At 41.9% G+C, this 17,356-nt stretch overlaps 1 protein-coding gene across 4 annotated transcripts in view; it reads left to right on the forward strand.

Annotated features, from left to right (window-relative positions):
• The window catches only part of ST3GAL6 (ST3 beta-galactoside alpha-2,3-sialyltransferase 6), a 46,457-nt gene that overhangs the window by 5,135 nt on the left and 23,966 nt on the right, over positions 1-17,356 (forward strand). For 3 of the 4 annotated variants that reach the window (XM_057413140.1, XM_057413139.1, XM_057413137.1), the window contains exons 2-3: positions 16,311-16,410; positions 17,116-17,184. In XM_057413140.1, coding sequence (XP_057269123.1) covers positions 16,322-16,410; positions 17,116-17,184 — 158 coding nt within the window. In that variant the 5' untranslated portion in view covers positions 16,311-16,321. The remainder of the gene's footprint in view (positions 1-16,310; positions 16,411-17,115; positions 17,185-17,356) is intronic. The other variant, XM_057413138.1, reaches the window with a different exon arrangement.

Raw genomic sequence — 17,356 nt, forward strand, 5'->3', positions numbered from 1 at the left:
GGAAACACTGAAATAAGGATCAGCTGCTGCAGAGCTCAGAAGAGTTCTTTGTTAGACTGGATCTGCAGACTGGCACTTGCACAGTGGTAGCTGGCCACTGCTTTCTTTCATTGCCGCTTTTCAGAGTGCTATGGCCAGCGGTACAATGAGAATGGTGTGAGGGGCATGTCACTGGATTACCTGGAGCCTTGGAAGAGGAAATAATATGCCTATGTAATGGTTATTTAATAGTCAATACAAAATGTGTGTATAAAATACAAATTATACCCCATGTGGGATGGAGGGCTGGGGGGAGAGTTTCTGGGTTTGCCATTATCTTTTTTCTAGTATATATATATATTGGTTATAGCTGGGCTCTCTTCTGGGCAGCTAATTTTTTGCAGGGGTGTTGGGCTGAGATTTTTTTGGCTACACAATGACCCGTGGTGGGTCACTGATCTGTTTACGTAAAGGAGAATACAAGTACCCTAGCGTAACACAAGGGACAGTGCGGGGAAGGAACTTTTGGGTTTTCCTCACTGCAGTGAAGAGAGAGGGAGGTGCTTGCTGCTGAAGAGGTGTTCCTGCTAAATGAAGGCACAACCTCATTCATCTTTTGACAGTCAAAATAGATAAATCCTGTTTCTTTGAGGTTCTTGAACTTGCCTGTCTCTGTCCTCCACCAATGTCATGTCTGAGCACCCTGGAAACATTATCACCTGCATCTTCACAGTGCTTTAGGGTAGTCTGAAGTCAAATGTGTGGGACTGAGACCAGGACAGGAGGGTTAGTGGTATAGATGGGAGGTACCCTGTAGGGTTTGTTTGAACATAACATTTGCACAAGATTAATAATAAATCCACTTGAAGTGTGAGAACAAGTTAGGATTTGTCTGTATTGGTGAGTGCATACAAGGCTTGCTAGCATGTGGTAGCGAGTCTTGATCATGCCCCTAGTGTAGACAAGTTACTGCCTTCTCATTTGGTTAGCTGGGAGACTGTTAAGGGAAAACTACAGCTTGCCCAAATGTTTTGCAATATTTAATGGGACAGGGTGATTAGCTTGCCTTAGTTGAGAATTGACTTAATTGCCTCAGATGAGACTCTGGAAGGCTGTATAAGCTTATTTCCCCTCCCCCCCTAATTTTATAGCCACTCACGGCAGTTTTAATTCCCCACCCTCATAAAATTGAGGGCCTCAGGATTGTGTCTGTAGTGAAGTGCCCTGTGATTCAACAGCTCTGATGTAGCAGTACCACTTCAGTCTCCTTTGGTGGGTTTCCTATCCTTTTATTTGCCCTGGCTCCCAAGTATAGACACTGGTGGGTCCATAAGAGGATGCTAAAAAGAGTAGGCAGTGATGTTATCTTCCAAATCCTGTACGAAGCAATTGCAGATGCTGCAAGGGGAACAAACCAGAAAGTCCACAATGTGCTGTCCCTAAAGAGCATCTCCCTCTGTCACTGCTAGGGACAGACTAGTGGGCGAGATGAACATTGGTCTGACATGGCAGAGTGTTTCTTGTGCCTGTGTTGCTCACTTTGTGCAGTGGAGCACAGGCCATGCATGTAAGCTGGATTTTGAATATCCAGGTGGTTAAAATTACTGGTCAGTGTAAATAGCAGTTGTACAGTTTCTCAAGATTGACTGCCTTTTCTTGCAAAACATGTTAAACACTTACTTCATTTTCATTGAAGCCATTTGAACAGAATAGCTGTTTTCATTCCTTCCTTCTTTTGTGCTAATGGCATGCCATAATTTGCTTTCAGTGTGGGACATAGGCTCTTTGATGGTTTAAGCCTTAAACCTTAGTTTAAGGATTTTTAATGTACATTTTAATCTACAGTGAGAATGCTGTTCAGAGTTTTTCAGAAAGAATGGTGAAATACAATATTCATATCATTCTTCAGATTTCTCAGCAAATATTTCCTATGATAAATACTAGCTGGTGTCAGTGACTTTTTGAAGTTGTGTGATTGAAGTCAGCTAACACCACTAAGTGACTGAAAGGGGTATTTAAAATGTTTAACTTCAGGCCATTGTTTTGTGAAATTTGGACACTTACATATTTGTGCAAGGCTTTTCCAAATTTTAGCACTTCTTTAATGGCCAGAGGCTTTTACATCTGCCACAATTGTGTGATAAGCAGATATAATGAAACCAGGCTTCTGATGTCTTTCTATATGTAGACTTTGTGATCTTTAATGAAAGATGAGCTTATAGAGCTTGTTTGAGCTACTAAGCTGTCTATTTTTTGCAAAGTTTGTGTAGGTCTTAAACACACCAAGTTCCTAATCTGTCAAGTTTGACTGAAATTAGCCAGAGGGGTTCAAAAGTTCTATACGGAAGGAAGGAAAGGACATGTATGCATGCATACAGGATATGATTGCATAAATTTCATTTCATGCTAAGAGCATGTGCTCTAACAGAACAAAAAGCCTTTTACTGTACTGCGTTTCATGCTCTAATGGAGTTCTGTGCTGTCTGTGGCATGACTTACAATTTGAGAGGACATGGTGGTGCTGGAGGCTGAGGTGGATTTGATGTGGTCAGGGTAGCAAGAAAGAGATGTCAATAGGCAAGAAAGCAGGTCATGCTTACTGTGTATCTTGTTCTAGAGGACTTCCAGTTTTATGCTGAAGCAAATATCAGACTTTATCCTTATGTTTTATCCCTGCTGCAGCGTGGGTCAGTTTGGCAGGAAGAGCAGATCTGTTCTACGACAGAAATCCATCACCCTGCTGGTGAGTCATGGGGAGGCAAACTCAGTCTTGTCTAAGGGCTTACCCGTTTACTGTTGTGTCTTAAGAAGAGGTATTCACGCATACAGCTCAGGTCAAATCTGGTGCTCAGCAAAGTTCAGGTAAGGGAGGATGGCTGATCTGTTTGAGAGTAGTGTAGTCCTGAAGAAACTGCTGTTTGCTTTGTGTAGCACTTCAAGACTGTTGAAACTGAGAATCAAACAGCAGAAAGAGACACTGTGTTTCACCTGCAGCAGCCAGACTTGGCTCAGAAGGGAACAAATCAAACTGAAGGGCGCTGATGATATGTAGCAGAAGGTCCTGTGTGAAGCCATCACTGCAGCAGGGACTGTACTGTGTGTTTGCAATCTATCTCTCGCAGGAAGGCTGCCCAGCTGCCTGCATGCTTTTGGCTCTCAGCTGGACCCGAGGCATTTTAGCCACTGCAGGGCAACCCCAGCTGGAGGGCTGTGAGACTCTGAAAGAGGATGTGTGGGTGTGGTGAAATGCACCTTTGACTCTCCTCAGTTTTAGGGGTGACTGTCCTCTTAAAAAACCCTCAACTGACACCTAAAAACCCAGCACCCCTCCATTCCTCACCCCCCTTCTCCGAGCAGTGATACACTGATTTTCAGTTTTTGGGAGGAAATGGGTTGTGGTTAACCTTCAGAGAGGATTGAGGTCTGAAAGCCATAAGTGGGTGCCTCTGTGTAGCATATAAGCTTTCCCAGCATTCTGTACTGGACTAATTTAGGCAGCTTTCCTCCCAGACAGATGGGAGTTGAAGATTACAGTCAGAGATAATTAGCTTTCCTAATGTATAGGTAAGGAAACGAAGGTGCATGAATCAGGGCTATGAGCTCCACTATAGTTTGGATAACCGCTAAAAGTCAGCACTGCAGTATGGCTTGTTGTAGGGTTATTTTATAGCTCTCTATATGCAGAAATACATAAATTAACTTATGTAAACTTTTCTATAAGGACCTGAGTTCCCTTAAACAACTAACAGTCTGTGAAGAGTTACAGTTCTGGTTTTCGTCTTTTAGACTGATCTTTGTTCTGGGCTTTTACTGTGAATTTGATTTTAACATTGTCTAAAGAAAAGCACAATGATACTCTGAATGCTTAAGCTGGATACAGCTATATGTCTGTTTCCCTTGGAAAGCTCATTACCTTACAAATCTAATGATTTTTTTTTTTAACATATGTACACTTACTGACAACCTTTCCCATTCAGAAAAGATTTCTCATGCTGCATTAAATGTTCTTCAGGATTACATTTTTCAACTATGCTATGTATCTCATAGCTCTCAAAATCCTCAGGAGAAGTACTGTTTGAATATTGTATGTGGTAGTTTCTCCTCTGTTCACATCTAAGAAATGAAGCAAAGCACTAAACGCCTTTAGGGGATCAGATACAGGCTCTGCTGCAACCTGTACAACAGTTCTTTGTTAGATCAAAACCACTTCATGTCCACAAACCATTCTCATAGTTACAAAGTTGCTAATTTTTTTTTTCTTCCTATGGATGTTTTTGTTGTTATTGTAAATAATTTTTTTTTTTGAGCTTTAGTGCTAAGAAAACAAAGCTGCATATAAAGAAGGGCTTTTGAAAATAGCCTTCATATTTACAATATTCAAGTTTTTACAGTTTGGCACCGTCAGTTTGGCTATAGCTTTCTTATAGTAGTTAGCAGCTAGGGTGTGTATTCTGATTAAATGTCAAAATCGAAAGGCAATGTGAATGTATTCATTGCAATGCTGAATTAAGGCATTAACGTTATCAGAGAAGCTGCTCAAGCTGTTGGTGAACTCCAGCTTTCTCCTGATGTATTGCATTTGCATGGCAAATATTTGGTAGGGGGCCACATGGGTGGTTTCTCTGAGGAGCTGCTGGCAGCTTCCTCTATGTCTGATAGAGCCAAAGCCAGCTGGCTACAAAATGGACCCACTGCTGGTCAAGACCATCAATGATGGTGGTACCACCACTGGGGTAACGCGTTTAACAAGGGGGGAAAATCTGCTGTGCAACTTCAGCTGGAGAGAGAAGTGAGAATGTGGGAGCTGTGCAACCACTAAGGTCACTTAAGAAGGAAGAGAGGAGGTGCTCCAAGTGCCAGAGCAGCCTGTGGTACAGGCTGCATATAGGTGGCACAGGCTGTCCCCCAGCAGCCCATGGAGTTCCAAGGATGGAGCAGATATTCACCTGCAGCCCCTGAAGGACCCCATGCGAGAGCAGGGGGATGCTCAAAGGAGGTTGTGACCCTGTGGGAAACCTGTGCTGGAGCAGGTTTGCTGCAGGACTGGTGACCCCACAGGGAGCCATGCTGGAGCAGCCTTTTCCTGAAGGGCTGCACCCCTTGGAAGGACCCACACTGGAACAGTTCATGAGGAACTGCAGTCCATGGGAAGGACTCATGTTGGAGAAGTTCATTCAGAACTGTCTCCTGTGGGAGGGACCCTGCGCTGGAGCAGGGGAAGAGTGTGAGTAGTCCTCCTCTGAGGACAAAGGAGCAGCAGAGACAATGTGTGATGTACTGACAGCAGCCCCCGTGCCCTGTGCTGCCGGGGGGAGGAGGTAGAGATTTTGGGAGTAAGGTTAAGCCCAGGAAGAAGGAATGGGTGGAGGGAAGGTGTTCTCAATATTTGGTGTTATTTCTCATTATTTGATTTGATTGGTAATATAACAAATATCTAATACTAATAACTAATAATTAAACTCATTTCCCTAAGTCAAGTCTATTTTGCCCATGATGGTGATTGGTGACTGATCTCTCCTTGTCCTTATCTGGACCCATGACGCTTTTGTTGTATTTTTCTCTCCTCCATCCAGTTTAGGTGTGTGATAGAGCAGCATTGGTGGGCATCTGGTGTCCAGGCAGAGCCAGCCCACTACCCCTGGGCTGTCAGGATTATTGCCCAAGGAAACTTGTGGGACTTAGTAGTGTGGGGTGAATGCTACCACTTATCTTCATTTTCTTGCCTCCCTGAATTAATTTAGTTTTACACTTTTCACTGACTCGTTTTGCTGCACTCCTGAGAGTCCCAGAGCTCTCTGTTGGCACATATGTATTGCAGCAGATTGACTTGCAGAATCTGCTGTTGGGGTAAATTCCATCTCAGACAGCTGGGAATCTTGATTTTATTTTTTTTTAATGTGTATTTTTTTATGTGTATTGGTTTTTATTTTGGTTTTGGTTTTTAGCAGTTGAGGCAAGATTGGGGGCAACACAGCAAAAATCAGCGAACATTAGGTTTGGAGCTCTGACCACAGACATGCTTTGTGTGTTATCTAAGTGAAAATTAAACTGTTCAGTTTTGTGTGCTGGGCCTCTTAATCCACACAAACCAGCATAATGTAACTTGTTGCTTTTTATAAAAAGAGCTGTGTCATCAGATGATGGTGGTCCATGTATTTTTGTACTTTATCATAACTAGGGCTTGTAAATGCTACTGTGAAGACTGGTCATACAGCAAGCACTTGTGTTTCTTTAGGGGCAGATTCTGAGATGGGTAGTCATCAGGATTTATACTGTTATGACTAACTGAGAAATTAGGCTGATTTACTTAGTATCTACTGTTGATGTAGATAGGGAGCATTTCATTCTCTAGGTGCTGGTAGGGAAGTAAGTAAATTGGCCCTCTCACTTACAGTTGTTAAAAACAAACACCCACACCCCCAACTTTATTCCCTCTGCCCTTGAGAGTCCTAATTTGCCTGTGAGTGGGGTGGGTTGGTTTGTTTGTTTTTTTTTGGTGTGATTTATTTATTTTAGCCTATGGTTGAGATTATTCTTTATTTTTCCTAAGATGACTGGTAGATACAGTTTTGTAATTACTAGCCAGTCTTGTGAGAGCTGAGGTTAAATCACTAGCTCCCAATCAGCCAGAGCTGAATGCTTTAGTTATGCATTATAAGGAGACAAAGCGTGCCTTGTTTTAAGGTGAACGTAATGCTGTAGTGAATGTGCATGCTATGATATAGATAAAGTTCTCTTGTTGGACATTTATTTATTTAGATTGGTATGGTTTCAGGGCAGGGAAGGGAGTGAACCGGTGAGCTGATACGGTTTATAACTGACCTGTTTGAAACCTGACTAATTTGGCTATTTCTGTCCTTTGTTCCTTCCACTTTTTTCCATCTTTTCCCTGTGGGAAACCTAAGAAGGATTGTTCGTTTGACCTCAAGCCTCTGGCTCTGCAGGCACTCATGGACAAAGAAGAGTGAGTGTGAATGAGTTACTGGTGTTGTAGGGGGATCTAAATGGTTTTGTGTTTTCTCAGCTGTTACATGTAGCATGTCTTTTGTCTTTCTGGTTTAAAAGGAGGTTGAAGCAGCAGAGCAATTCAAAATCGTGATGCTCTGTTCCTTCAGGAAGAGCAGCTCAAATTGACAGAAACCTTGTCAGTTAGGCAAGTCAAGATATGAGGAGAAAAAGACTTGACCTCTGACCCCCAGAATGCATTGGATGGCTTGTTTATATTCCAGTCTTTCTGGAAGAAGAGCTGAAGGGAGGGGGAAGATATAGGCTGAGAAGGAACAGTGCTGTGACCACAGTATGCAGGAGGAGCTGTGTGGATTTATGGCATCCATTCTCTGTGTATTTTATTCTGTCATGTGTTATACCAACACCTGTGATGTGTAATATATAAATAGCAGCCTAGGTTAGGCTGGCTAAAGCTTTAAAGGTTGATCTGGGACAGCACAAGAGGGCTGGAAGAAATCTTTCAGTCAAGGCTGTGTTACTGCATTTGTGATTGTTTTTTTTGTGTGTTTGTTTTTTTTTTTTTAAAGGTGTAGTTAGAGTTGATGTTTGCCTTGATTAAAGCTTTGGGAGGTGAAGCAGAGCTATCTGTGCTTAGCTGATACCAGCTTTGTTCTTTTCATGCACAAGTTATCTGTTTGATGCACAAGTATCTTTTGACTGAATCCAAAGTAGTTGGTTTTGTATGGCACTGTATCCTTGTGGCTGGTGGGCATGGCAGGAACTACTGGTCTGTGTTAAGTGCACTGGAGGAAGAAAAAGGGCTGGGGGTGGGAGGAAGAGAGGGGTGAAGTGTGTTGGGGGAGGAGGCTTGTGGAGAGAGAGGACAGGGAAAGTATATGGAAACATCTGTTCCCAACTTGTGCACCTTTGCATAAATTGGATGCTTCCTACTGGTCCTTGTCTCAAGGCACAAAAGCAGGCAAGAAGCTGAGTCTGTGGACTTAATCTTACTCTTGGTCACAGTTATAGGCAAGGTTTCTGGAACTCTGATACTTGGCAAGCACCGGTTAGATGAGAATCCAGTAGTTACTGTTGTTCCACTTCCCCTCAAAGCCACAAGTTGGACTGGGATCTACCCAGGGCTTTTAAACTCAAGTTAGCAGTATTTAACTGTGTTACAAAAAGTGTGTCTGTTGTTGGAAGGAGCCCCAAGCCATTTTGGAACGTTAGGGAATATCATTTTCTGTCTTGGGGGGTGTGTGTGTGGAATAATTGAAAACAACATTCACCAACTAAGATATATCAAACCAGCTCTTTTACTCTTGCGGATTTAATTGTATGTCTACACCATGCAGTGGAGCATTCTGTCACCTTGACCTGATGCCAGCGATCCACATTGCACTGTGATCTGAGCCAAAATAGTAGCTTGGATCTCAAGGGTGACATAGCAACTCTGTGATAGCCCCAAACTGGAGGTAACATGTTCTGCCTCTCAGCATGGCTAATTAACTCAGCATCAGGCAGTTGCACCAAATACTGTTTCTATTGAGGACCATTTCAGTGAGACCCAATACCTGTGATCCTTTGTGTTTTGCTCATCGGGCTTTTCTGGCAGGATGCACTGGCTGATGCTGTATACTCCTGCTTTTCATCTGTGGATCTAGTATTTGGTGTCAGTTTAAGTGACATTATATTTTGCATTGGTAGATCCAAAAATGATATATCTCTGTGAAACAAGGCACATCATTGATTGTGGTACCTCTGAGAACTGCTGTTATCACAGCAGGTTTTTTTTTGCAGCTGAAAGGGAGGCTGTTTCAGTAAGCTTTAAAAAAACTTGTAGTAACTTGACCTAGACTTACACGTGTCTTCTTGCTATCCAAGAAATGGACTTGAGTGCAAGCAGCCTCCTTTTTTTTTTTTTTTTTTTTCTTCTGACCTTTTTATTTCTTCTGTTCCTGCTCCCACTGTGGGACACATGTAAAAGCTCCTGGGTGGTCAGGCAGAGGGAGGGAAGAGGAGTGAAAAAGGGGTTATGCCACTGAACAGATGATCATACTGCACTAGAAAAAAAAAGGATGTAAGAACAAGAGGGTCTGAGCCTGCTAATGACTGCAAGAGTGAGTCAGGACCTACAGGCTTTTTGCAGCTTTTGCCATACTCTCCCTATTGATGGCATGTTTTCCTTGGAAAGCTATGAACTCGTGTCTTTCAGATCTTGCCTGAAATGCTGAAAGGCTTAGGTTTGGCTAGAACAAACTGCCATACCTGATTTCTTGCATGAAAAAATAATGGGAATTGAGGTGAGAGTGTGAGACTTGAGATGAAGGCTTGGAGGGGAGTAGATGCTGTGTTGCCTGTTATGCCCAAAACACGGAGATAAACTGTGCTTGTTCCCAGACCTGCCTGCAGCCTTCTCTAGGGGAGCTAACCTCCCTTTTCCACCAGCCATCCTGTCCAGGTATGCTTCTGAGCTTTAAGTAAAACTGGAGTCACACACATGGGAAATGCAGAGATCTCCTTGAATATTTTAGACAGAAGCAAATGGAAATGAAGTTTGTCACTGAAAAATACAGATTAAATTGTTTTTCCTTTTTGCTTGACCCAGCTGTTGGGAATGTTCTGGTGAGAAGCAAAACACTGGTGTCTGTACTTGAAGGGCAAAAATGGAATAAAATGGTGATGACTTGTCCACAAAATAAATGTATTGCTGTCTCTTGTGGTGCATAGTAGGTTTCATCGTTAGCAGGATGATGAAAGGGAGGCAGGCAAGCACTTAGTTCCTAAACCAAATCTGTTAACTCTCACAGCCTGTCCTGAATTTGTGTGCAGTACTTGGCATGCAAACATGCAAAAAGTCAGAGGTGGGCATAGCTTTAGTTTACATCTCTTCCCACTAGATAGATTAGTGTCAGCAGAGGCTACATTTCTGGCTGTAATAGCTGGTAAAGAACAACAGTTGACTTAAATCTACTAAACGTCACTACTACTGTGACATAAACTGGACATCATTGCTTGCAGTTGAGTACATGGAGAAAAAAATATTTTGCTGTTTATTTTCAGGCCTTTTGCAGTGTTAGGGAGAATGTTAGGGAAACATTGGAAACCTTCCTTAACAAAAAGGAGCACTGGAGGAAGATCATCTTTTTTTCAGTTACCAGGATCCTGTTGAAGTAAATAGCTAGTTTGGTAAGCTGTTGCAGGGGAAGAAAGCTCTGGTTTTCATACCAAGTCACCAGACTTCTTTCTCAGCTGCTTATCCCCTCATCATTGAAAGAGTATCATACATAGTATCTTCCAGTGTAGGAAGAGTATTCCAGTGCTGGTACAGATATTGTGAGATGGTGGAAGTCCCCAGTGACATTTTAACATAATAAAACCTTAGTTTTTTGGTGTCATGGATTGCACAGGCCTTCAGGAACAGGAATATCTGCTTTGGTTTTGTGTGGGGTGGGGCAGGTTAGCAAGAATCTTTTCCAATTAAGATGCTGTTAAACTTGCAACTTCAAAACTAAGCCTTGCTACTTCAAAGCTAAGCTACTGTTGTTAGAGAGTTAGTAATATAATTTTAATTCATGGCCACTTTTCTAGGGTAACCCAATATATCCTCTCTGAAACTAAATATTCCTAAGGCCTTCTGTTTCATAATAAACTGAAATCAAAAGGAGGATTGGAAATGATGAAAAAATATAAGGAGTGTGTGAGGAAGGCATTAAACTGACTCAGCTACTTCAGTGCCTTTAAGATTCTGCTGGAGTGCTGTTGTATTGTCCACTACAGCATTTCCTTCCTGAAGAGGGGAAGAATTAATGAGCTGTGCAAGAGCAAGAACTGGAAGAGTTAATGATGAATACTATATATATTTGGCAGAAGATATAGATAAGCTGCCATAATGTGAGTACATTAAGGCACATAACTTGAGACTGTCATCTTGCTGTGTAGTTGTTCTACCAGGCATGCACTACATCCTGACCAAAAGGAAGCAGTGCTGCAGTACTGGTGATCACAAGCAAACCCACAAGAGATTGGCTACATCTTAAAAATCCTGATTTTTTTTTTCAAACTTTTTAGTCTTTTTTTTTTTTGTGCTTTTTCTGCTGTCCCTTCAAATTTCAAGGTCCACTCAAATCATATTTTCAAGCTCACTTCCCTTCCTCCCCCACAACTACAAGAGCTAGGAATTTGAGTTCTGAGTGAGCTGAAATTTTCATGGTGTCAGTTAATTCCAGCAGCAAGGAGTTAAACTGTTACAGGACTACGTATGGAGCCAACATTGTTTTAAGATTAGTAGTTTTTAATTTAGCAGTAACCACTTTTTAGTTAAATATTTAGTAATAGTCAGAGGTGCTTTATAAAATGAGTGGCACATACTGAAAAGTCTCCTGCATTGTATTATTGACAACCTAATTTCAAGGAAGAAAACAAAAGTAAGGCTTACAAGGGTAATGAAAAAAGGTGCTTGTAATGTGGTCATGTGATTGCCCAGTCCAACAGCTGTAGTTTTCTGTGTGATTATTCTGTGGCATGGCTGCATCAACTGCATATGTAAGTTGAAAGATAAACTGGAGCTCTGAGGTGGTGACTCATATCGGATACCACACTTGATGAAGTTGCAAAATGGGGACTAATTGTATGTACAGATGCAGCTCTGACAAGGACATTGGTTTTCCACTTCCATCAAGGAAAGAAAATATTAGCCTCTGGGATTATATAATAAATTTGCAATGTACTCAGTGTGTTGGTGGGAGCTGGGGTGGACCCATCTGTCCATAGGAGATGCAGGCTGATCTTGAGATCACTTAATACCATAACAGGGTCTGGTAATTCTGTAACTGTAGCTCTGCCTTGGGCGGCGTAGAAAGTTGAACAGCGGAAGTTGGTCTTAGATTCTTAATAAAAAATACCCATCAATCTCTTTATAATGCTTATGCATTCTGTTGCTTGCTTACTTTCAGAAAATTGACCAGCTAACATTATGAACATTGTGCACTGGCATGCTGGGCTCCTCGCCCCTTCCTTTGTGTGGATCGCCATAGGCTTTTCAGAAAGAGGAGGGAATTGAATAGTTGAGTTCCAGTTTTGTCCACCTTGTTTTGCTTAACCCTGACTGACCTTGGCCTAAGGGCACCATGACCTCTGTCAGTCAGGTTGATGAGCTTAAATCAAGATGCAGGATTTTGTGTTGTGATAAATAAGCTGGAATGGGCCTGTCATTTTACATCTGAGCTGTGTCTTCTCTTTTCTTGCATCTCTGACTCTGGGAATTTTCTAGTGCAATATTTACATTGTAGGAGTTTTGTTTTCCTTTGATTAGCTTTCTGTAACACTTGCCTATTTTAAAATAGGCAGAGCTGGAAAATGCTGTCACCATTAAAAATGCAGCCAGAATAATTTATTCCATAAACAAGGCAATGGTTTTGTTTACTAAACCAGGTTAAGAAAGTCTTCACTAAAAAGACTGTCTTTCTTGACTACATAATTTTCTTCTTAAAGAACTGGATGAAGCCAGGCACTGGGGGTTGGGATGGTGAGAAGACACATGTGTAACTATGGCCGTTTTATGTTCCCAAGAGCTGAGTTAGGTACACCCTACATTCTCATGTGAGTGCCATGCTGATTGTCCTACATGTGATACTGAAAGCTGCTACAGATTCCTTATGATCCTGTTTGAAGAATGCTGACCTACATTTTCTTGTTTAAATTAGTGTTTTGCAGGCTGTATGAATATCTTTGTAAACACTTTACAAGCATTTTTTTTTCCTCTGACTAGTACTGTTATTCATAATGTTTTGTTTTTTAAATACCCTTTGCTTTGTCTTTGCTCTGTTTCGTACCCTGGTCTGACCCTTCAGCAAGGTCTCTTCCATTAAAGTCAGCAAAATCAGCAATTTAATCAGTTGCTAATTTAGCAACTTTATTTGAAGAGCTGGTTCATTATGTTCTGTTGTTTAATTGATGTTTGCATTGATTGAATTAGGGAATAAAAATAAACAGTTAATTTCCATTTCAGTGGGATATTTCAGCAAACTTCGGCAAACCAGGAGGGGGTAAAATACTGACAATGGAAAAAACCCAAACAAAACAACCCAAGGAGAGCAGTATCTTTTTCAAATATAGAATCATTTAGATTGGAAAAAAACTTTTAAGATCATAGAGTCCAACTGTAAACCCAGCACTGCCAAGTACAGCACTAACCTTGTCCCCAAGTGCCACATCTATACATCTTTTAAACACTTCTGGGGTGGTGACTCAAACACTCCTTGGGCTGCCTGGTCCAATGCTTGACAACCTTTTTGGTGAAACAATTTTCCTAATACTCAGTCTAAACCTTCCCTTGTGCAGCTTGAAGCTGTTTTCTCTTGGGAGAAGAGACTTAACACCCACCTTGCTATAAACCTCCTTTCAGGGAGTTGTAGAGTGATAGGGTCTCCTCTGAGCTTCCTTTTCTCCAGGCTGAACAACCCCAGTTCCCTCAGCTGCTCCTCATAAGACTTGGGGTCTAGAGCCTTCACCAGCTTCGTTGCTCTTTGGACCCACTGCAGCACCTCAATGTATCTCTTGCAGTGAGAGGCCTAGAACTGAACACAGGCTTTGAGGTACAGCCTCGCCAGTGCTGGATACAGGAGCATCATCACTGCACTTACCCTGCTGGCAACACTGTTTCTGATACAGGCTAGAATGCTATTGGCCGCCTTGGCCACCTGGATATGCTGCTACCTGATACTCAGCCAGCTGTTGACCAACGCCCCCAGGGCCCCCTTTTCTGGCAAGCAGCTTTCCATCTCCTGTTCCTCAGGTGTGTAGTATTGGATGGGGTTGTTGTGACCCAAATGCAGGACCTCAGAATATTGATGCAGCCTGCCCAGATCCCCTGTAGAGCCTTTCAATCCTTAAACAGATCAACACACCCATGCAGCCTCATGTCATCTGCAGACTTACTGAGAGTGTACTTGATCTCCTCATCCAGATCCTTGATGATGATACTGAACAGAACTGGCCTCAATACAGAGCCCTGGGGAATGCCACTTGTGGCCAACTGACAACTGGATTTAACTCCATTCACCAACACTCTTTGGACTTGGTCATCCAGCCAGTTTGTTACCCAGCAAAGAGCACACTTGTCCATACCATGAGCAGCCAGTTTCTTCAGGAGAATGCTGTGGGAAATGGTGTCAAAGGCTTTACTAAAGTTAGGTAGACAACATCTACAGCCTTTCCCTCATCCTCTAAGTGGGTCACCTTTGTCACGGGAGATCAGGTTAGTCGAGCAGCCTTTCATAAGGACATGCTGAATGGGCCTGATCACCTGTTTGTCCTGTACATGTGTGCATGATGGTACTCAAAATGATGAGCTAATTGCTGTTAATGACATTTGACTAAACCCAGTAGGTAAGGGTTTTTTGGTAGTGTCCTTGCAGTTTTAGGGAAAGACTTACAAAATTATTGCAAAAAAACTCAGAGTTTGCTCTAGAATTTGAGAGTGACTGTCAAAAAATTCTGTAGTAACTCTTCCAGAAGAGTTAAGGGAATTGGAGCTGTAAGGGAGGCAATGTTACTTCCCAGGGCGGGATGAAAGGTTGAAATCGCAACAGCTGCAGCCTGTAGTTCATCTAGAACAGAGCAGGACAGCCTGGAGGGTATACTTAAGGTTGACCGATGATAGCTTGTTAATTGTGTGGCTTTGTTACAGTTAGATACTGATATAAAACTCTGACCCTACAGTTAAGCTTGTGTGAAGGATGGGGCAAGGGGTGTATATGTAAATAAGGAAGTAGTGTCTTGTTGCACTCAAGTAATTGTAACAGATAGTTCACTGTTAGCTTCACCTCAAAGAAATGTTCATGTGAGTGGCAGTAGTGTATGTCTTAGTCAGTAGTTTGTGTCTCTATTTCTGATAACAAAATGCAGTGCGCTCTAGTAGTTTATTGGTCTTTAATGCAAGGTATGATGTTAAGATGTTACTAGCATAAAGCATATTGCTGTAAATCATCTGGACTATAACTGTTTTGAGTTTTACTGCCTTAGGGCTGTTTAACACAGGTTTAAAATAAGAGCAACTCTAAATATTCAAAAAATCAACACAGAATTTTAAAAAAGAAAATAAAAAAAAATAGAAGGAGGAAAAAACCAAACCATAAATGCAAAGGTTCTGCTCAGCAGAAAAATGCAGCAGTATGTTTGGATATGGCTTGTGTTTGCTAAACAGCTGTTTCATACCTTCACTATAAAAATATAGATATGCAAGTAGGTATTCATGCATTGCTTATATTGAACCTTCTTACCATGGTAGGGGAAGAAGTGAAAATAATAGAAGGGTATAGCTCTTGAGTAAATTTCCACAGTAGCTTGTGGCCAGAATGGGTCTTTTGGACTTCTACTAGATTAAGCGGTAACAGTTTATTCATAACTACTTGAGAGGGCAGCTCAGTGTGTTCGATGTGAGCAGTGCAGAAGTTTCTTTTCCCTCAGTGTTTCTTGCCAGATTCCTGAGCTTCTGATATGTCTATAGTTTTCTTTTAGTAGACTGTGCAATGAAGTGTTTTAAAAAATGAACACTATTTCTCCATGATTAGTAAGTTCCATAGATTGGATCCTAACTTGTCTTCCTTGCTTAGTGATGTGTGAAAATAGCATTTTTCTGTGACTTGAGCAGTGAAGTCCTGGAGACATTCAAGGCCAGGCTGGATGTAGTTCTGAGTGACCTGCGCAATTTGAAGATGTCCCTGCTCGTTGCAGGGGGGTTGGACTATATGACCTTTGAACGTCCCTTCCAACCAAACTGTTCTATGATTCTATGAAGTCTGTCCTTAAGGGCATAAGCAGATGGCTTCAGTACAGCTTTAGATGACCAAAACCAGACTTTAAGAATATTCAGTGGTCCTAAAAAAGCTGGTAGCAATTTTAGGTAGCTCATACCCTGTTCGGTTTCATTGGCATCAGCCTATTTACCTCCTTCAAAGTGCTAATGCTTATTTAATTGCGTAATTATGGAAACTGGTAGCGTGTGGCGCAAGAAAGAGGAGAAGCACAGGAATGTACCTGTAAGGCCAACTTCTGAACCAAGAGGCTGGTTTCTTTGGGCTGCAAATGGGCAGAAAGGAGCTCTTACTCTGATAGGCTTCTGGAAGAGCCCATCTTCTTCCTGTGCCTTCAGAGAGAACCTAGAGTGAGACCCTCTCAGTGCTTCTGTGCAGAGTATGCACATGTCTTAGGTGCAGAGCAACGTTCAGTTCCTGTCACTGTGACTTTGTGTGTCAAATTTGTGGTGGTGATGAATGCTTGTAATAACGATGATTTCCTTTCACAGGTTTCAAGATGCTTTATAAAAGCTCATGTTAATAGCACGGCTTGGATTTAAATGTCTTGTTTTTCTTACATTTCAGATCTATCAGTCATGAAACGAATTCTTCTGTTTTTCATCCTGGCTGCTGCTGTTATGTATGGCATACTGCATGGAAATCTGTGGAGAAATAACCTCTACTGGTATGGTGATGCTTTGTTCAATTACATTGCAAACACCCTCATGGCTGTAAGAGATGTGGCTGGGAGTTGCTATGTTGCTGGAAAGCTGTTTAATAGTGATCAGCGGAAGTGAATACTACTCTCTGTTCTGTTTTGTGGTTGTTTTGTTTTGTACTGTGATTTATTCTGTCCTGTCAACCTTCCGTCATGTCACTTTTAAACCCAGCGGTTGATTTGAGCCTGATTGTGTGGGGATGTCAGGACCTCAGAGACAGGGATAGCCACTCTGAGTTTCAAGAAAATAGGTGTTTAGGTGAGAAGGGATATCCTATTTGTGTGTCGTGTCCATAACTCCTCCCACCCCACATGTGCTTAGTGTTAGCTTGTTTCTTTAGGTGTCTGATAAATGTCATGGGAGAGGCTTGCCCCAGTGACATCCTTGTGGGAAGTGAACCTTCATTGTCTCCAGACTCCTTGGGACAGGTGTCTTGGCACCTAAAATTCAGCATAGTTATTGAAGAAGTTGAGTTTCCATTGCCTTTTGCATAGCTGTGACCAGGACTGAGCAGTGTGTTTGTGTTATGAAGATAATAGTGATAGCTTTTAAAAGTAGTGATTTATGTGATTCTATTTGTCTTGCTTATAGCATACAATTGATAGAGTGGCTTTCTGTTGTGGTTTCTGTTTATAGCAAACCACAGTGTTGTGACATTTCCCTTTTTGCAGGATTAGCTTTTATGGACAGACTTCCTCTGTGAGGGCTTCTCCTTCCTATGAGACTAGTGGAGTTACCCAGTAAGTTCAGCAGTTGAGTATTTTTGTGGTGGGATTTTTTGTTTTTTTGGTTGCTCGGTTGTTTTTTGGGTAGGTGGGAGGCATTAAGACTAAAATCAGTAGCCTTTGTCTGTAGGCTCACCATTCAGCTGGTTATTGTACTGGTTATTGTCTGTTGGCTGTTTCTGTTACG

The sequence above is a fragment of the Pezoporus wallicus genome, unplaced genomic scaffold (assembly GCF_028554395.1).
Source record: "Pezoporus wallicus isolate ANWC-B61680 ecotype Strahan unplaced genomic scaffold, APGP_CSIRO_Pwel_v1 contig_6484, whole genome shotgun sequence".
NCBI classification, from domain to species: domain Eukaryota; kingdom Metazoa; phylum Chordata; class Aves; order Psittaciformes; family Psittacidae; genus Pezoporus; species Pezoporus wallicus.